Raw genomic sequence first — 21,400 nt, forward strand, 5'->3', positions numbered from 1 at the left:
ATTTAAAAAAATCATTTTACTATTTACCTCGCATTTAAATATATATTTGTATCAGAGAAAATTATTGAATACATTTAAAATGACAAATTTTGAAATTTCTTGCACTTATATAAATTTGAATCTTTTCATAATTATGGAAAATGAATCTTGGGACTATCTTATATATAATTTGCGATTATGTTGTGTTGTCAAATATTTTTACACTTGAACTGTGATATTAAGCCACATGTAAATCCATGTCATTTTTCCAATGACATAATGCTTTTGACAAATAAATTGTATCCAAAAGTTGAGTAGTCTATTGATAGTGATGGCTTTTCCCATGCAATCATGCAGATTTTCCATCCCAACTTGTGGGTAGCTGCATTGCATGGATCATCTAAGCATAATAAAATCATGACCAGTAAGGATAGCAGATATGACATTTTCTATTACTTTGTCTATATTCCAAACCAAAAATCCATGATAATAACAGCAAAAAGATTCCCCTTCACATTCTTCAAATCATTCTCTCATACCCCTAAGTCATGTATACTATTCAATTTTCTTTTCTTTTTGGAAAAAAAAAAAAAGGCCCATCCTCTTTAAAGATCTTCTCATAGAAGTTTTTTTTCCAGTGTTTTTCCAATTTCATTTGTTGGAATATTCATATTGAAGGTATGATTTTTGGTTTTTCCATCATTATTTACAATTTAATGTCTAAATATTATACTACAACCTATAGGCTTGAACTCCCTAAAATTAAAAAATTTATTTTGCACATTGCAAATGTTTAATTACTAAATAAAATAATTTAAGTATGAAATGGGTCGTTAGATAAGATAATATCGTCGCTCACTCTCTTGCTAGAGCTGCCATATCTGATGCTAGTCCTTCTATTTACAGAGATCCTCCTAGTTTCATTTATAATGTTCTTTGAATGATGTTCCTCATTTAAGTTTTTTCACTTGATATTATGTATCAAGAATTCAAAAACGTCCCTTCTTAATCCGAGCATAGGCTATAGCCGCAACTGTAACGCCCCCCAAGTGTGCTGAAACTGAAATATTGCTATTTCCCTGCAAAACAAATTGGCACAAATCAATAGTGAAATAACGTTTTAGATTGGTTAGATTTAGCTGTTTCCATAAATACACACAAATACGTAGAAGAAAAAAAAAGGTTTGTTGGAAAGATGATGACACAGCTGAAGGAAGAACACCAACGTACCTCCAATATCTTCAATACATCTTTCCCAATTAAAAAGATACCCTAAAATGATGATCAAAGGAATATCATAAGCATTTGAGATATAGACTCAAACAAGTGTTTTTTTTTTTATTATTATTATTATTTTTTTTTTTTATAGAAGCGAGCTTTACCAATAAGACAGCAGGAACTGGTATAATAAAATCCAAGTAAATAGTGGATCTTGGATTCAAGAATATATCCAGCAGCATTATAGCATTGATGGCCCCACTGGCTCCCTGAAGAAGAATACAAAAGCATACTCATGAGTCAACAAAACTTCAAGTTAAACTAATGATATAAATCCTAAGAACAGATATAAAAGACGGATCACATTGGAATTGGGGTTGACATTTGTCCTTATTCATGATCATTTCTTTGATTTCAGATATCAAATTGTTGATGAGTTTATTTGCTCATCAGTTTCAAAGTCAAGGTTCCAGGTATCAGATTCAGAGGATACATTCCTTACAAACGGTACTCTTCTTCAAATACTGATAGCAGATCATGAATTCGCGATAAGGACTTCAACATTCATTGACTCAAATAGTTTTAGTAGAAAAAGAAAATGAACTTGACATAAACAGTTTCCAAAAGCATACCAGTCCTGGAGTTCCTGAAGGGTCCTTCACCGACATTCCTTGTCCCTGTAGTTAGCAAAAGGCTGAGATCAGAGTCAGGTTTATAGGCCATCAAAAGGTCCAGGATCAGGAATCACTGTAATATTTTAACTAGAAGTCCAACAGGAATATTCAAACCGAAAAATCTTACATGGAATTTTCATGTCCACATCAACATACAGGCATTGCTTCATTAATTTGAATTACAACTAAAATATCGTGTGAAAGTTCAAATACATCAATCAATCAAATCTGCGTAACATGTTATCAAACAAACATTTGGATGTATCAATCAATTATTCTTATGACTTGCTTCCTCATAAGAGTACAGAAGAATGGTTGTTGGAGAGCAGTTTTGTAACACCCCTATATGCATAGTTCTATATATTTTACTATTCTGGTGACCAGTGTCGGTCCGAACAGTCAAGAGGCTTAGAACCAGAATTAAGTCATCTAGAAAAGCTAGAAACAAAAATTAATAGCCATTACATGAAGTTAAAATAGAAAACAAGAAAACTAGGTATAATGGGTTAAATGAGCCAAGGCCACAGTAATGGGTGACCAAAATGGGAAGTGACTGCGATGTCAGTTGCTGTCCCATTTTTGAGTGGGACATTGTGGAGCCTCAGGCCTAAGAATTATTGTGAAGCTAGGGGAAATGTGAAAATCATAGAAAAGAACCAAGAACCAGCTCAAACAATTGAACTAGGATTCCAGAAGTAATTAATTGCTATTGGAAAAACGGATCAGACCAGTAATGGGCAATTTGATCAATTAACCCTTAGAGGTGACTTTTGGCCTAAATGTCTAATAAAATGTAGGAAATTAAAATATTGAAAATTTAATTGAAAGAGAAGAGGTGAGGGAAAGAAAAAGAAAAAATTCAAAATGAAAAGTTTTATGACATCATGCATGACATAAGCATGATGCAATAAATATTAATATTTAAAATTAGAAATTTATGGATAAATTCTACAAATTAAAAGACAAAAATAAAAAGAAAAAAATTTGTGGTCTTCACTTCATCTCTTTGCCGTCTCCTATCTCTCTTATCTCTCATTTTTCTCACAAAAACCTCCATTAAAACATACTTAAAACCTTCTTAAACCCCAAATTCAACCATTAATCCCTTAGTTTCCCAAATTAAAACTTAGTTTTGAGTTTTGAAAAGAAGATTTGGAGCAAAAGAATTTAGAGAAATTTGAAGATTTGAAAGATTGAAGAGAACACCATTAAAGGTAAGTTGATTTACGTTTTCTTGTTATATATTGATTGAAATTGAGTTCAAATATGTAGAAATAATTTAAGAAAGCATGAAAAATCATACCTATATGGAACCCATGAAATTTGGCCACCTTGAGTATATGTAGGGTTTGAGGGATTTTGATGAAATTAAAAGTGTATTCAAGCTTAATTTAGTATGTAAATGCAATTGATATACTTTGATTTCATGATTTGAAGCTATTGAGGAATTAGGGTTCTTGAACCATGGGAAATTGGAGAAAAATTTGGGGGAAATGGTAAATTGATGTAATTTGACCTAATTGAGGCTTGAAATGGTCAATTGGCATGAAATGGAGTGTGTTTGAATAGTTAGAAGTGAAATGGGATGGTGAATGTGTAAGGGTCAATGCTGGCAGCTTGACCCTTGCCCATTCAAATGAGTATAATTGCAATTCTGTTGCTCCAATTGGTATGAGGCTAATTGCAGATAAAAACTAAGACCCCAAAGCTACAATTTTTATGTAGAAACCCAACCTTGAAACTAAACACAAATTGGTGTAAAATTAGGTCAAATCCGGGTAATGCACACTGCTACTGTTCAAAAATGATCATATGAACAGTACTTGTTCAAATGGTCATAACTTGGTCTAGGAAGGTCCAAATGACCTGAATTTTATACCATTGAAAATCTATGACAATATACTACAACTTTCATGAAGAACATAATCCCAAATTCTCCCTATAACTAAGTCAAATTGTCAACCAAAGTTGGTTGCTTAAAATTGCCAGAACCAAATTGATACCTAAAATTTTGGGTTTAAACTAATCTGACCAGCCACTTTAGAAATAGCATAACTTGAGCTACGAAACTCCAAATTGAGTGATTTAAAAAGGGAATTAAAGCTAAGATATTAAGAAACAATTTTGATGAAGGAAAGTTGGCCAAATTCCTACTGTAGAAAGACCAATGGAATAGTATAAGTAAGTGACCCAAAACTGAATTTTTAAAGTTTCACTTAGGGAGATTAGAAATTTAATTGGCAATCAATGCCCACATAATTGTGACCCAAAATGTAGTATGTGGGTGCAATTAGAGTTAACAAACCTATTTAGTATGGAAAAATTAATATTTTGACCAATTAGTCAAATGAATAGTAATCATCAACATACCACATACAAAGAGTTCAAAACTTAGGAGAAAAATTATAAGAGAAATTTAGTATGCATATAATTCGTGTTGAATTAATTGTGGGAAATGGTTTAGATGAGTATTGAGACGTTTCTAATTTTGTGCTTCAGTAGAAGAAGAGACCAGAAAAGATAAGGAAAAAATGAGTTAAGGCCTAGAGGCGACTCATACGAGGCTTGTGCACAATAAATTTTAATTTATTGTTTTCTACTTGAAAACTTGTTTAGATGTGCATTGTGAACTATTTGTATTAATTATGGGTTTCAAGAAATGCTGTGTTGCCTAATTGTGAATTGAAATTTAAAATGAAAATTTGCTTAATGTTTGAATGAAATGTTTGAATAACTTGATTTGAATTGATTTTGGATTCACACTTAGCATGACAGTATCATTGTATTCCTCCTCCATTTATGGGGTTGAGATAGACTATTTTCCTCTCTCTCTGGTTTACCAATTGAGGTTGAGATCGGATGAGTACTCATATAGCTAGTTAGCCACCTCTCTCATTGATTTCGATTAGTGGGGTTGAGATTGCTTTGTCGTGGTGTACACGGCATTGATCGGAAATTTTGTGTCATGACCTAAGTTGTGTATTGATTGGCAATACTATGATTTATAAATTATTTTAATGAAATGGTATTGTAAAAGTTGATACTAATTTCATGAAATGTGATTACAAAAGGATTTAAAGATGTGTTTCTCAATGTATGCTTTTATGTTCAGTTACTTTAAATTTTTATTGTGCACCACTGAGTAAAAATTACTCAGCGATGGTTTTTATTTGCTGTCGCAGATAGAGGAAAGGATAAAGCAGCAGAGTGAGCTGCTCTAGTGGTAGGAGGACATTTTGAGAATTTTTGTACAAGTATATTGTTTATACTCTTATAATCAATTTTGATGTAAATATTTTTATTCATATGTATCTTTTGTATTAGTTGAGCAGTTGTATAGTAAAATTTGTAATAATATTATTTCCAGTTTTCTTTCCTTTGAACTGAGACTTTTGTATGTAAATTAAATTAAATGAAATCAATTTGATGTTTATTCCAAATGTGTTGAATTAAGAATTGATGAGTATTGAAAACGTATTAAGTTGTATTGATTGAAATGAATTTGTGTTAAATTGAGGATTTTTTTGGAGTTGGGGTTGTGAAATGAATATTGAAAGTGATTTCTTTTCAGGTTTTGAATAACTGTTTTATCTAATTACAGCCGGCACTCTGTCGAAATTTTTATAAAATTTGCGGAAAATCATAATTACCAAAATATTTGTCTATGACATAAACTCCAACTAAAGGCTTTTAAATAATGCTTTAACATTACTTTATAATTTTAAAATGAATTGAATTTGTTTAAAATCTATTGTAGTATATTTAATGAGTTATCGGTAGATGAAGTTCAGTAATTCATTAGGTACTACGGAATCATGTTGTGCCTTACGAAGGGGGTAAGGTATGACAAGTTTTACCTTTGTTGATGATAAGGCTATGAAGGCATGGTATACCAAGTGAAACAGTGAACCGCCAACTGCCCCAGCAAGGTACAACTTTAACAAGTACTCTGATCCAAAAGTTCTTCCAATCTGAACAGTGGGAAAAGAAAAGGAGGAAGAAGAAACAGCAAAGACACACATCAGTCTTTCCAAGCAAAAATTGTTCTTTTTCAAGTCATCATTTAGTGTACATATCAGAATGCATCTTTTAACAAAAGCCATAACAAAATCAATAACCAATTGAACAGAAGCAGTTTATAAGAGCAAATGGTTGTAATGAAGAAAAGGTTATAGTTTTCCAATCATACTTTCGTCCCAAAGAAGTAAAGTACAATCATGTTGGATACGATGTGCCTAGCATCAACATGACTGAATGCAGAAGTAATCAGCGTGTGAACACGTCCACTTATGAAATTTTCCAATGAAACCTGCCGAGGCACATCAAGATAGTTAGGGTGATATGGAGATTGAAATAAATTACGGTGTCAGATTAAAAGAAAATGTCATTATGTAAGTATCCAGTCTTCACCAGCATAGTGGATCCTCTATTCTTTAATCCGAGCATAATCTAAAACTAGGAAATATGCCTGCAGCGTTTGTGTACATCTATAAAAATTCTCCTACAGAAGTACTCATTTGTCAACATAATACAAAACTATGTTCATCCAATAATCGTACTACTAAGGATTCTCAAAGGTTGAGTCCTTGCATTGCTGCACCCACCAGATAACCAATCCAAGGGCATGAAACAACCAATCCAAGGGCATGAAGCAACGAAGACTGCATCCTAGAACGAAGGGAACCAGAGAATAAAGTTTCTTTGTGGCATCAGTATAAATGGAAGATTATGCTTCATCTCTCATAGAAATGGTGGTCCTCTTATACTCAAAGTGAGTCCCATATGATTGTGAGAGATGATATATGTATACCACCTAATAATCTCCAAGTATAAATTAGTTCATTAACTGATGGCTCACCATAAAGTTATTCACCATAAAGTTTTTATCAACAATCTGCCATAGCATAAAGACAGCAACATTGGCACAGACCAAGCCAAAAACCATGTTATCAGCTGATACCCGATTGAACCATAATCTCCTGCAAACAATAGAAACACATTATTGACAAATAAATAAATAAATATATATATGTGTGTGTGTGTGATTCTAAGTTATAAGATAAGCCTTCCAGTGAAATATTATTCTCATGAAACCCATTTGCTTCCTATGCATTTGATATGAAACTCACTTTGAAGCCAAGAAATGTTTCAGATAGACCAAACCAACACTTGCTCTATCTTGTGCCAGCAAGCATGATTGTTAAAGAATGAAGATGCAAAAATCACAGAAAATGAATGGATTATGATACAAAAATCTTGAACTATTTTACCATAGATATAAAATACAAATGAAATCATATATTTAATAGATAGATGAGTCCCACCAACACCTTGTGCCTTAGGCGGGTCTAGAAAAAAAAAAATCCAAACCACTAATATATCAGTGTTATTTTCTCAGAAAAAGTTATTTAAAGAGTTAGAATTTATTTAGATATAAATTTTATATTTGGCATGATACAATTTAAGATGCAAAAATTTTTTTTTAATAATTTTATAAATAATGTTCATTTATTTTTATTTTCTAATATATTAATAACAAAAAATTCTTGCTTCCTAATCTAATTAAACACCGTAGTGGGTAAACTTTATTTTTATTATATAATTTCAAATTAAATTAATTTTGTTTTTAAATATTTTAAGGAATAAATTTATTTAATTATATTTAATTTTAAAATATTTATTTTAAATGTTATGCATGTAAAATATAAAAAAAATGTGAGAAAAACAAAATGAGATAGTTAAGAGAGTGAGAAGGAAAAACGCAAGGATGGAGAAAGATAGCTAGAGAAAGAGAAATATGTAAGGGAAACATAATAAAAATATAGATTTTTTTTTCCTTTACGTTTAATTCATGATCAACTTAAAATATAAATTATATAGTAGAATTCTTTAATTAAATAAATAAATTTTATATATTTATATCTTAAATTTATAATAAATTGAATCTAATAAAAATTTTCTTAAAAATATAAAAATACTTTAAGCTTACGCAATTTATTTGAAATTTTAGTAAATTTACTTCTATTTAAATTTATAAAATTAAATTTAAGAAATTAAAATTAATATTTTTTAAAAAATAAAAATAATGAAATTTAAAAAAATTGTGAAATTTATTGCGAACTTTGAGAAAAAAATTTGTGCTTTTGGAGCATAATGGAGCTCATGAGTCATGACAAAATGGGCCGGCACTGTTCAACACAGAAAACGCAAAGTATCAAGAAATCTATTCTTCAAGAAAAATTATAAGCATCAAGAAATCTGTGTTCATACGAAATAGCATGCTGTTGTAAACCAAATATAACACCAATTACCGGTTACGTCCATATGAACCAGAACCTTGATTGAACTCTGAATATCCTCTTGCAAACCGAGCAGTAAAGATGCCAAATTTGTATTCAGCTCGCCCTTTGCTTGAGAACTTGAAATGGGTATTTGATAAATTTGACATAAGCTGCTTTGATATCAATGGGTTTGACAGAAAGCCATGAACTTTCTGTGAAAGAGTATGATGGGTTTGACGTGAATGGAAATGGTGGGTTGGGTTTAACTTAGAAAAGCCAAAGATGTAATTTTGTTGCTGGTAGCCATGGTGGGTTGTTTTGGCAAGAGAAGTGAATGCATTGTAGCAAGGATGAGAAAGTGAAAGTGAAGAACTTGTATTGACGGCGAGTTTCTTGGAGGAATTTGATGAGACAAGTTTGTGTTTGAGAGAGACGAGCCTCTGCATTTTTTTTTTCCTGGAGCAATGTGGTTTCAGCTTTTGATAGGTTAAAAATGAATTCTTTGCTTTTATAGAACATGCAGCTTGAGCCTTGAATCGAGCACAGAGTACGGATTTCAATTTTGCAGTTTTTGAGAAAAAAACAACTTGCACTATGTTGGAAAATTTGTTGTCTTTTCAAAATTTTCTTTCTTTCTCTATTTTTTTTCTCAATTAAATTTAAATGGAAAGGAAAATAAAGTTATTTTCTCTTTATAATTTTCTTTTTCTCTTATTTTTCCTCGATCTTCCTCAATCTGAACACAACTTTAAAAAATTATTTTAAAATACCATAATTAAAACATATTAAATTAGAAATAAAAGCTTTTAATAAATATTTTCAATAATAATATAAAAATCAAAATCAAATAAGGTTTTTTTTTTTTTTTGGTAATATTCTTGCTTAAGGATTTTGTTAAAATATCTAATGTATCAATGTAGTATAGATTATGTTAATCTTGAGTGGCTCTTTCCCTTAGTTTAGCACCATTTTAGCACTATGAAATCTTGGCATACTATCTGGTTCATTCTCTTTTGTATATATACAGGTTGTAATTAATTTTTATGTTCATCATTCCAAATTTACAAAGTATTTTATTCTTAATAGCGTAAATCAAGAGACCTGCTATATCTTTATTATGTCGTACAATGCAAATCAGTTTTTAGAATCTGCTGTGTGTCAAGCGTTGGAAGTATCAAGAATCACCTTCAAAAAAATCCATGGTCTGATTTTGGTTTTCTCAGTGGAGAGCTAAGCATGTTGATATGCTCTCAATATCCTTCCTTCTTTGCTTTTATTATAAACAAATTCAAAGAATAATATAAATGACAGAAAGATGTTATGTCAAGAAAAATTCTTTCCTGATAAGTTCACGACAATCCAAAACTACAGAAGCTAAAAGGTGACGGGTAATGGATCCTAAAACCGCCAACCGATTGAATAGTTGATTCCAAAATAACAAAGCAGAACCATCAACAAAGACCATGACAGATAGCAAATAACTCGGCCTAAAGAGAACAGAGCAATAACTAATTTGAAAGAAAACCCTGAACACGCCCCTTGTTACAAAAATACAACAATCACACAGAGAACGGATAGTTGATTCAATAAAGGCTTGCAAATATCACAAGAACTCATGTTGCGATAGTTGGAAGACCATCCTGAATAGCAAGCCAAAGAAATTAAGAATCAAATATAGGAAGGGCAACAAGATTGCACGAAATTTAATATAATCCTGCAGGTGGGGTCGCCAGAAACTGCAACAATGATAGATGATATAGGCACAACCTCTACTTCACCAGCATATTCTTACATTTATCAGTGCTTTTGTTAACACTTCAAATAGCTTTCAATAGATTATAACAATTAGTCCTGGAAAAATCTCTGTTCTAGAAAATGCAGCCCTGGAAAATATTAGAACACTTCACAATAAGCATAGATGCAGTACTGGATCTAAGTTTGTATGTTGATGAATGACGTTTAAAGGCCTCAAGGATACAATGTAATCAAATATATCTTCAGAGCACAACTGACACTCAGTCCCTTGCAAATGGGAATTTGGCCCCAAGGAAATATATAAAACGTAACTGAATAATCAAACATAAGTTGAAATCCCTTCCTAATTTGAGCATATGCTATAGCTGCAACTGCAGCACCCCCCAAGTGTGCTGAACCTGCAATGTGACTATTCCTCTGAGAAAACAAATTGCACCAATCAATAGTGAATTAACTTTTTAGATTGGTTAGATTAGTTGTTTCCATTAGCATGCACAAACATACGAAAAGAAAAGGTTTGTTGGAAAGATGATAACACAGCCAAAGGAGGAAAAGCAACAAACCTCCAATGTTATCAATACATCTTTCCTGATTAAAAAGATTTCCTAAAACCATGATCAAAGGAATGTCACAGGCACTTGCGAAATAGACTGAAACAATTATTATTTCTTTTATAGAGGTGAGCTTTACCATTAAGATGGCAGGAACCGGTATAATAAAATCCAAGTAAATAGTGGATCTTGGATTCAAGAATATATCCAGCAGAATTGTAGCAGTGACGGCCCACTAGCCCCCTAAAAGATACAAGCATGCTTACGAGTCAATATACTTCAAGTTAAATAATGATCTATTTGCATGTTCCAGCAGATGAGAAAGGCAACAACTTTCTGGAAATGAAAAACTCATCTAAGACTTCCATCCATCTTCAGGATACATGGAGAAGAGTTTGGATCAACATATCGCCCCAAGCAATTGAGCTGATGATTTGACAAATCTTTTATAGGATAATTTAAGCCGTGTTCAGAAAACAAATTAAAGCTGCTCTACATTTTTAGGGTGAGAAACTAAATTTTACTAATTTCAAAATCTGTAAGAACATATGTAAAAGACAGTTGCACAAAAAGCTATCACATTGGAATTGGGGTTGACATAGTCCTTATCTCAAGATCATTTTCTTTTGATTTCAGATATCAATTTGTTGAATAGTTTATTTGTTCATAAGTTTCAGATTCAAAGTTCAAGGTATCAAAGGATACATTCTGTACAAATGGTAATCTTTCTCAAATACTGATAACAGATCATGAATTCGTGATAAGGACTTCAACATTCTTTGGCTGAAATAGTTTTAGTAGAAAATGAAATTGACGTAAACAGTTTCCAAAAGCATACCAATGCAGGAGTTCTTGAAGGGTCCTCCACACACGTTCCTTGTCCCTGTAGTTAGCAAAAAGCTGAGATCAGAGTCAGGGTTATGGGCCACCGAAAGATCCAGGAATCACAGTAATGTTTGAACTGGAATTCCAACAGGAATATTTATGTAAAACTAGGAAGAATTAGACCAAGAGAAACACATTTCCGAGAATCAAATAGGGTAGAGAAACTCATTGGAGAAGCTAAATCTCTATAAAAATCATAAAAATCAAACTTCTAATTTAAAAACCCCCAGTCCTATTTATAGAGTTTAAAATTCCAATCACATTAGGATTTAGAATCCTAATTCAAATCTAAATAGGAATACTAAATAAGATAAATTAGAAAATAATAAACCTAAGAAAATAAAACTCTTAAATAATAGAAACTCGAAATAAAACTTTGTAATTTTACAATAACTCTCATTCCGAAGTAATCTAATCCAATATTGCATCAAATATTCAGACTGATGCTGTAGTAAACGAATTACTATCACTTAAAAAATATCTTAAATAGAATTTTCATGTCCATATACATATCAGCTTACAGGCATTGCTTCTTTAATTTGAATTCTAACTAAAACATCATGTGAAAGTTCAAATATCAATCAAGCAAATCTGCATAACATATTATCGAACAAACATTTGGATGTATCAATAAATTATTCTTATGACTTGCTCCCTCATAAGAGCACAACAGAATGATTGTTGGATAGCAGTTGTACCTTCGTTAATAAGACCATAAAGGCTTTGTGTACCAGGTAGAACAGTGAACTGCCAATTGCCCTAGCGAGATACAATTTAAACAAGTACTCAGGACCAGAAGTTCTTCCGATCTGACCAGTGGGAAAATAAAAGGAGAAAGAAGACACAGCACAGACACAGACAGGTTTTAGGAACTGATTGAAGAAACAAATTTATCAAGAAAAAGATAGAGACTCAAAATATATTGGGCAATAATATGAAGTTTATGTTTTACAAGAAACGAAAATTTAATTTCTGAAAGAAACCAAAAGAATGGTAAACATTAATTGCAGTTATCTTTGCATCCTCTATATTCGAAGTCCCAACAACCAGTTTTGAAACAGATCCATCATCTAAATTCTCATAACGTATATCTTGATCCTTTGTCCACATAACCCAAACATAAATAAACTTCTGCCTTAAAAGTGATGGCAACCATACTTAGATGTCCAGAGGAAATCAAATTAGTTAATTGTGTTTTTCATGGAAAAACACACAAGTTAACGTAGTAAAAAGAGATCACCAAAAATAAAGGAACTAAAATAACATCATTTAAGTATTATCTTCAAATGGTGAAATGGCCTCATCTAAACAGGTTTTGGTTAATTCAATCTGCATCTAAACAAAACCATTGAATCTTATAGATTAGATAAAATGACTGCATAATAAGCGAAAAGTGGCCAAATAATCATAATTATCCAAGTTGTTCCAAACAAAAGTTTTTCATGATCATAATCTCCTTTGAGCATAAATATGGTTTTACGTGTAAACAAAAAAAGAGAATCTCATCTGGCCATCATATTTGCAATTTGTGTGTGCCATTCATCTAGTAATACAGAAAAAGGAAAATTCATGGAACTTAATTCCGATATAGCAAGCTATAATATGGCTACTGATATTTATAACCAGTGACTAGGCAAAATTTTGAAACAACCCACCAAGATATTTAGACTATTTAAATCTAGAATTTTAAATCCATTTATAAGAATGAATGCAAGGAAATTAATCAGTCTTTCCAGGAAAAAATTGTTTTTTTTTTCAGGTTATCATTTAGTATACGTACAAGGATGCATCTTTGAACAAAAGCCATAATGAAATCAATAACAGAACTGAAGCAGTTTATAAGAGCAAATGGTTATAATGAAGAACAGGTTCTAGTTTTGCAATTATACATTCATCCCAAAGATGTAAAGTCCAATCATGTTGGATACAAAGTGCGTATCATGAAAATGACTGAATCCAGAAGTAATCAGCGTGTGAACACTTCCACTTATGAAATTGTGCAATGGAGTCTGCCCAGGCACATCACGATAATTAGGGTGATATGGGGATTGAATTAAACTACTGTCAGATTAAAAAAAAAAAACATGTCATTATATAAGGATACATTCATCACCAGTATAGTGGATCCTCTATTCCATAATCCTAACATAATCTGAAACCAGAAAATGTGCCTGCAGTGTTTGCGTACAAATGTAAAAATTCTCCCACTAGATCACCAGAGCAAGAAGACTGCATCCTTCAATGAAGGGGTCCCATTGAATAAAACTTTCTTTGTGGCATCGATTAGTAAAAATTAGTTCATAAACTGGGGGGACTCACCGTAAAGTTGTTCACCATAAATTGTATGTCAGCAATCTTCCATAGCATAAAGACAGCTGCATTGACAAATATCAAGCTTAAAACCATGTCATCAGCTGATACCCCATTGAACCATGATCTCCTCCAAACTATAATAGAAGCACATTATTGACGAATAAAAAATATGTCTAAGTTATAAGATACGCCTTCCAATGAAATATTATTCTCATGAAACACATTTGCTTCCTATGCATAGCAGCATACTACATTGAAACAGGAAATGAATCAGAAATATAAAATTTATTTAAGAGTTAAAATTGATTTAGAAATAAATTTTATGTTCGGTCTAACACAACTTACGAGGAAAATTTTAAATATATTATAATTTTATAATTAATGTTCATTTACTTTTATTTTCTAAAATATTCTCAATAATAAAAAAAAATTCTTACTTCTTAAACTAAACACCATATTGGATAAAATTTATCTTTATTATATAATTTAAAATTAAATTATTTTTTAGAAATTTCTTTAATGTAATATTTTTTTTTATAAGGAATCCAATTATTTAAATTATACTTAATATTTAATTTTCTTAAAAAAATACTTAATTTTAAAATATAGGCATAAAAAAAGACAGAGAAAGAGAGCTAGAGAATGATAAAAAGTATAGGGGAAAGAAAATTATACAAGGAAAACGTTATATGATCTAGAATTCATGTGCTTTGATACTCGAATTAGAGTTTCAATCAAGTCAATTGTATTAAAAAGAAAAATCATACGATGATTTGGATATTTTAATAAAAATGTAATTTTCTTAAATTTATGAAATTTATTTGGAATTTTAGTAAGAATTAAATTTGGTTATATTTAAATTTATAAAATTAAATTTGTGAAATTGAAGTTAATTATTTTTAAAAAAATTAAATATAAAAAATAAAATTAATGTATTTCAAAAAATTTTGTGAAATTAATTTCAGTCGGCCGAGGGAAAGATTTTGGTTAAGAATAAAGAAGCATTTGGAACTCATGGCTCATGACAAAGTGGGCCGCAACAGTTCAACACAATAAACGCAATTGAGTATCAAGAAAACTATTCTTCAAAAATTATAAAAATAAATAAATAAATCTATGTTCATACGAAAAAGCAAGATTTTGTAAACCAAATATAAATACCAATCACCAGCTACGTCCATATGAACCAAAACTTTGATTGAGAATATCCTCTAGCAAACCGAGCAGTGAATATGCCAAATTTGCATTCAGCTCGCCTCATGCTTGAGAACCTGGAATGGGTATTTGATAAATTTGACATAAACTGCTTTGAAAACAATGGTTTTGAGAGAAAGCCATGAACTTTCCGTGAAAGAGTATGGTGGGATTGACGTGAATGGAAATGGTGGGTTGGGTTTAACTGAGAAATGCGAAAGATGTAATTTTGTTGGTGGTAGCCATGGTGGTTTGGTTTGGCATTGTAATAAGGAAGTGAAACTGAAAGTAAAGAATTTGTGTTGATGGTGAGTTTTTAAGAGGAATTTGATGAGACAAGTTTGTGTTTGAGAGAGAGGATACCCTGCATTTTGTTTTGGTAGGTTTAAAATGAATTCTTTGCTTTTAGAACAAGGCACAGCTTAGCCTTGGATCGAGTACCCAAGTACGGAATTAAAATTAAAAAAATTATTATTATTATTTTAAAATTATTACAATTAAAATATTGTAGTTACCCTTCTCCTGTTTGCATAAGCTCAAACTCATGGCGCTGTAAACAAAACAACATTGGGATCAGAAGAATTCTTATGGAGCGCTGATGCATGTTCATGTGAATTAGAGTATGCACATCACCCCAGCAGCAAAAGAGGCCAATGAATACACCCGGCAGAAGAGAAGTTCAAGTAGCACGACAATTACAACTATCACGGAGAGAACGCAGAGTTGATTCGGAAAATAAATTGCAACTCTTGCAAAAGAACTAGATCATATTGCGATATTGCCTTGCACAAGTGATCGTGAATAACAAGGCAAAGAAAGAATCAAATACAGGAAGGAAGGGCAACAAGATTTTCATATTCAATTTTGTAGCACTGTTGTGCTGGTCAAAGAAATGACCGTAAGAAAATTAATAATTTATACTGCTTTACAGTTGTGTTAATTCACCCTTCTTGATGCACTAGCGAGTACCGATGCAAGAGGAATGGTGGCGGATTGTGAATTATATTTCCACTCATCAGGAAACAGGAAGTTCCAAGGGTCTTATACCAAAACCGATTGCATAGACCTGCCGATGGAACTAATTCTTTGCGGCTGCAGGAATATCCTCTGCATTTGCCAGCAAAACTTTCATAGAAAAACCATAAAATTTACTCTCAGCTAATTGAGCCATCAGCAAGGCTTTGCTCTGAGAATTTTTGCGCATAATTTAGTATAATCCTTCAGGTGGGGTTGCCAGAAACTGCAACAACTGTACATGATATAAGCTCAATCTCCACTTCACCAGCATATTGCACTAAAAAACTCAAGGTCGTGTCAGAATGATACAATCAAAGAAGGTAAATTACGAAGTTTTAAATTCTTATTATTTAGAAAAATTAATTAAGAAGTAATATTTTAATTATTTAAAAAATTTATTATTTAGAATTGTTGGTTTTTTATGATTAAATTAATTCAGTTATTAGTCTACAAATATCAATATAATTTAGATTTTTTCTAGAATGCTTATTATGAACAATTGATAATTAATATAATTTGAGAGTTTATTTCCTTTTCTCCTTCGAGTGTTTCGCATCGATTTGGCATTTCTTAATCTCTCCCTTAACTTTGTGGCTATTTTACATCCACAAACACATTCAGATTATTACGATTAAAACCCATGAAAAACATTTTTCATACATAAATTATTTTCCACAAAACAGAGACTTAGATAACTTTTGGAGAGCTGATTATGATTATTATTGACAATGGAGAACTAATCAAACTAAAGAGCATTTCCATTTCCCCTTTTGAGTGTTCTTTGTTTTCTACATCACATCCACAGTTGGGAATTGAAGCCAAGGAAATATTCTGTACTAAACATAAATGAACAATTAAACATAAGTTAGAATCAGATGTCACTATATCTATCAAGAATTCAGAAACGTCCCTTCCTAATTCGAGCATATGCTATAGCTGCAACTGCAGCACCCCCCAAATGTGCTGAACCTGAAATATTACTATTTCCCTGGAAAAACAATTTGACACCAATCAATAGTGAAGTCACGTTTTAGATTGGTTGGATTTAGTTGTTTCCATAAATACACGATCACACAAAAAGAAAAGGTTAGTTGCAAAGATGATAACAAAGCCAAAGGAAGAAAAGTAACACACCTCTAATATCCTCAATACATCTTTCCCCATTAAAAAGATTCCCTAAATCGATGTTCAAAGGAATATCATAAGCTTTTGCAAAACAGACCGAAACAATCATTAATATTTTATAGAAGTAGGCTTTACCAGTAAGATGGCAGGAACTGGTATGATAAAATCCAAGTAAAGAGTGGATCTTGGATTCAAGAATATATCCAGCAGCATTATAGCATTGACAGCCCCACTAGCCCCCTAAAAAATAGAAGCATATTCACGAGAGTTAAATTAATGATCTATTTGCATGTTTCAGCAGAAGAGAAAGGCAACAACATTTTGGAAACGAAGAACTAATCTAACACTTCCATCACAAAGAGAACAGTGCGGATCAACATATCACCCAAGCAATTAAGTAGATGATTTGACAAATCATTTATAGGATAATTTAAGAGGTGTTCAGAAAACAAATTAAAGCTGCTTTAACTTTTTAAGGTGAGAAACTATATTTTACAAATTTCAACATCCATAAGAACAGATATAAAAGACGGTTACGCAAAAAGATATCACATTGGAATTGGGGTTGACAATAGTCCTTATTTCTCATGATCATTTTCTTTCATTTCAGATATCAATTTGTTGAATAGTTTACGTGTTCATCAGTTTCAAAGTCAAAGTTCAAGGTATCAAAGGATACATTCCATAGAGATAGTATTCTTCCTCAAATACTGACAGCAGATCCTGAATTTGTGATAAGGATCTCAACATTCGCTGGCTCAAATAGTTTGATTTTAGCAGAAAATAAAAAAGAAAAGAAAACTTGACATAAGCAGTTTCCAAAATGCATACCAATCCTGGAGTTCTTGAAGGGTCCGTCACCCACATTCCTTGTCCCTGTAGTCAGAAAAAAGCTGAGATCAGAATCAGGTTTATGGGCCATCAAAAGGTCCAGGAATCACTGTAATGTTTTAACTAGAATTCCAACAGGAATATTCAGGCTTATGCTGTTGTAAATGTCTTGCTATCACTTTAAAAATATCTTAAATGGAATTTTCATGTCCATGTCAGCATGCAGGCATTGCTTTGTTAATTTGAATTCCAACTAAAATATCATGTGAAAGTTCAAATATCAGTAAATCAAATCTGCATAACATGTTATCCAGCAAATATTTGGATGTATCGATCATCCTTATGACTTGCTCCCTCGTAAAAACACGGCAGAATGGTTGTTGGAGAGCAGTTGTACCTTTGTTGATAAGGCCATAAAGGCATGGTGTCCCAAGTAGAACAGTGAACCGCCAATTGCCCCAGCTAGATACAACTTTAACAAGTACTCAGGTCCAAAAGTTCTTCCAATCTGACCAGTGGGAAAACAAAAAAAGAAAAAAGACACAGTGCAGACACATTCAGGCTTTAGGAACTGAACGAAGAAACAACTTTATCGGCCGTGGCGCCAGGGGGGGGGGGGGGGCGCCGCGTGCGGGGCGGGGAAGATTGGGTGGTTGGTGGTGAGGCTGCTAGGTGTCAACATACTTTTCATAACACATTGGGAAATAATATGAGGTTTATGATTCACAAGAAATGAAATTTTAATCGCTAAAAGAAACAAAAAGAAGAGTAGACATTAATTGCTGTTATTCTATGAATTCTCTATATTCCAAGTCCTAACAACCAGTTCTGAAACAGAACCCTTTCTCACAATTCCAACATCTAACTTCTCATAACTTACAGCTTAACTTCTGCCCTATTGAAGGTGATGGCAACCATATTTAAATGTCCAAAGGAAATCAAATTAGTTAATTGTGTTTTCATGGAAAAACACACAAGTAAATAGTAAAAAAGAGATCACCAAAAAAAGGAACAAAAATATCATTATTAACTATTATCTTGAAACGGATTTTGGATTAAGTAAATATCCATCCAAACAAAACAACTGAATCTTAGATTGACTGCATAATGAGTGAAAAATCATGACCATCCAAATTTTTCATATTTTACATAGCTGATTTCCTTTGAGCATAAATCTGGTTTTACATGTAAACAAAAGAGAGAGAGAGAGAGAGAGAGAGAGAGAGAGAATTTCACTGGCCATCATATTTGCAATTTGTGTTAGTTATTCATCTAGTAATACAGACAAAGGAAAATTCATAGAACTTACATTTGATATAACAAGATATAATATCGCCACTTATATTTATAACCAACAACTAATTCTGAAACCATACTAGGAAAAATTTTGAAACCACCCACCAGGATATTTAGACTGCTCAAATATAGAATTTTAAGTCCATTTAAAGAATGAATCCAAGGAAATTAAATCAGTCTTTCCCAGAAAAAATTGTTCTTTTTTCATGTTATCATTTAGTATACATACCAGAATGCATCTTTGAACAAAGCTATAATGAAATCAATAACCAACTGAACAGAAGCAATTTATAAGAGCAAATGGTTATAATGACGAAGAATTTACAGTTTGGCAATCATACATTCATCCCAAAGAAGTAAAGTCCAATCATGTTGGATAGGATGTGTTCAGTATCAATATGACTGAATGCAGAAGTAATCAACGTATGAACACGTCCACTTTTGAAATTGTCCAATGAAATCTGCCCAGGCACATCAAGATAATTAGGGTGACATGGAAATTGAATTAAATTACTGTCAGATGAAAAAACCATGTCATCATATAAGGATTTATACAAGGATCCATTCTACGCCAGTGTAACGGATCCTCTATTCCATAATCATAGCATAATCTAAGACCAGAAAATGTGCCTGCAGTGTTTGTGTGCAACTATAAAAATTCTCCCACAGAAGTACTCATTTGTCAACATAATACAAAGCTATGTTCATGTAATAACACTACTAGGAAGGATTCTCAAGTGTTGGGTCCTTGCACCCACTAGATCACCAGTCCAAGGGCAAAAAGAGAGCTTCCTACAGTGAAGGGGTCCCAGTGAATAAAAGTTTCTTTGTGGCATCAGTTAGTAAAAGTTAGTTCATAAACTGGGAACTCACCATAAAGTTGTTCACCATAAATTTTTTATCAGCAATTCGCCATAACATAAAGACACCAACATTGGCTAAGATCAAACCTAAAACCATGTCATTAGCTGATATCTGATAGAACCATGATCCCCTGCAAACAATAGAAATGTTGACCAATAAAAAATATGAGTCTAAGTTATAAGATAAACCTTCCAATGAAATATTATTCTCATGAAACCCATTTACTTTCTATGCATTTAATGTGGAACTCACACATTGAAACCATGAAATATTTCAGATAAACCAAACCAACACTTGTTCCATCTAGTGCCAGCAAGTATAATTGTTAAAGAGGAAAGATGCAAAATGGTACTAAGATGAAAAAAATTATTGGAAATGATTTAAGTGTCAAAGAAGTTGTAATGCTAGTTTCAAGAATGAAAAGAGAACTCTTGCTTGCGACAAAGTAAAACACTAAGCCCGCCCTCCATTAAAAGCTCACACCCAAAAGTTTATGTTTTTGTCATTCAACGAGCTTTATTGCCCTTCATGTAGGAGATAAGCAAGTTAAAAGCAACATGCTTAAGTCATTACGAACTAAAAATATCGTCAATAGTGTTCATAGATTAAGGTGATTACTAATAATCAAGGTCTCAACATAAAAAGACTAATCTATCAGTATTGTTTTATCCAAATGAAATTAAATTCAGGAAGCAGGTTTAATTAAATTCAGAAACCTAAGGCTTGAAGAATAATTAGAGTTTTTGGTTAAGAATAAAGGAGCATTTGGAACTCATGACAAAGCGGCCCGGAAAAAAATTCAACACAATAAACACAATTAAGTATCAAGAAATCTATATTCATGCGAGATAGCAAGTTTTTGTAAACCAAATATAACACCAATTACCTGCTACGCCCATATGAACCAAAACCTTGATTGAACCCAGAATATCCTCTGGCAAACCGTGCACTGAAAATGCCAAATTTGTAATCAGCAAGCCCTTTGCTTGAGAACTTGAAATGGGTATTTGATAAATTTGACATAAATTTCTTTGAAAGCAATGGGTTTGACAGAAAGCCATGAACTTTCGGAGAAAGAGTATGATGATATTGGCATGAATGGGAGCTGTGGGTTCGGCTCAATTGAGAAAAGCCGAAGATGTAATTTTGTTGCTGGTAGCTATGGTGGGTTGGTTTGGCAAGAAAAGTGAAGGCATTGTAATAAGGATGAGAAAGTGAAGGTGAAGAATTTGTGCTGATGGCGAGCTTTTTAGAGAATTTTGATGAAGCAAGCTTGAGAGAGATGAGTCTCTGCATTTTGTTTTTCCCTTGTGCTTTGAGCGCTTTGTGCACTTGGTAGGTTTAAAAGAAAATCTTTGGTTTAAAAAAAAAAAAAAATTCTTTGCTTGCAGAGCATGGGAAATTATTAATGATCGTA

General features: G+C 32.2%; 3 protein-coding genes and 1 long non-coding RNA gene across 5 annotated transcripts; all 4 read right to left on the minus strand.

Moving 5' to 3' along the window:
• Positions 1 to 741: 741 nt before the first annotated feature.
• Positions 742 to 8,717, minus strand: LOC110653878 (RHOMBOID-like protein 12, mitochondrial). The gene is made up of 8 exons (XM_058140183.1): positions 8,183 to 8,717; positions 6,730 to 6,850; positions 6,061 to 6,180; positions 5,729 to 5,842; positions 1,830 to 1,874; positions 1,362 to 1,466; positions 1,210 to 1,251; positions 742 to 1,058 (listed from the first exon to the last, which is right to left on the minus strand). Exons 1-8 carry the CDS (start codon positions 8,596 to 8,598, stop codon positions 969 to 971), a joined length of 1,053 nt encoding a protein of 350 aa, XP_057996166.1. The 5' UTR covers positions 8,599 to 8,717; the 3' UTR covers positions 742 to 968.
• Positions 8,718 to 10,076: 1,359 nt separating this feature from the next.
• LOC131175409 (uncharacterized) lies at positions 10,077 to 11,262 on the minus strand. The gene is made up of 2 exons (XR_009145601.1): positions 10,598 to 11,262; positions 10,077 to 10,512 (listed from the first exon to the last, which is right to left on the minus strand). It is a non-coding gene; the product is annotated as an uncharacterized LOC131175409 (long non-coding RNA).
• Positions 11,263 to 11,519: 257 nt separating this feature from the next.
• LOC110653911 (uncharacterized) lies at positions 11,520 to 14,837 on the minus strand. The gene is made up of 5 exons (XM_058138942.1): positions 14,825 to 14,837; positions 13,663 to 13,790; positions 13,233 to 13,412; positions 12,343 to 12,441; positions 11,520 to 12,230 (listed from the first exon to the last, which is right to left on the minus strand). Exons 1-5 carry the CDS (start codon positions 14,835 to 14,837, stop codon positions 12,000 to 12,002), a joined length of 651 nt encoding a protein of 216 aa, XP_057994925.1. The 3' UTR covers positions 11,520 to 11,999.
• Positions 14,838 to 16,604: 1,767 nt separating this feature from the next.
• LOC110653910 (RHOMBOID-like protein 12, mitochondrial) lies at positions 16,605 to 21,328 on the minus strand. 2 transcript variants are annotated; one of them, XM_021809710.2, is made up of 8 exons: positions 20,870 to 21,326; positions 19,993 to 20,113; positions 19,461 to 19,580; positions 18,221 to 18,331; positions 17,824 to 17,868; positions 17,128 to 17,232; positions 17,002 to 17,043; positions 16,605 to 16,855 (listed from the first exon to the last, which is right to left on the minus strand). In XM_021809710.2, the coding sequence occupies exons 1-8, from the start codon at positions 21,277 to 21,279 to the stop codon at positions 16,766 to 16,768; spliced, it is 1,044 nt and encodes a 347-aa protein (XP_021665402.2). In that variant the 5' UTR covers positions 21,280 to 21,326; the 3' UTR covers positions 16,605 to 16,765. The 2 variants fall into 2 exon arrangements, with proteins under 2 accessions (XP_021665402.2, XP_021665403.2); XM_021809711.2 differs by lacking the exon at positions 18,221 to 18,331 and having other exon boundaries at positions 20,870 to 21,328.
• Positions 21,329 to 21,400: the final 72 nt, after the last annotated feature.

Source organism: Hevea brasiliensis, chromosome 17, assembly GCF_030052815.1.
Source record: "Hevea brasiliensis isolate MT/VB/25A 57/8 chromosome 17, ASM3005281v1, whole genome shotgun sequence".
Classification (NCBI taxonomy): domain Eukaryota; kingdom Viridiplantae; phylum Streptophyta; class Magnoliopsida; order Malpighiales; family Euphorbiaceae; genus Hevea; species Hevea brasiliensis.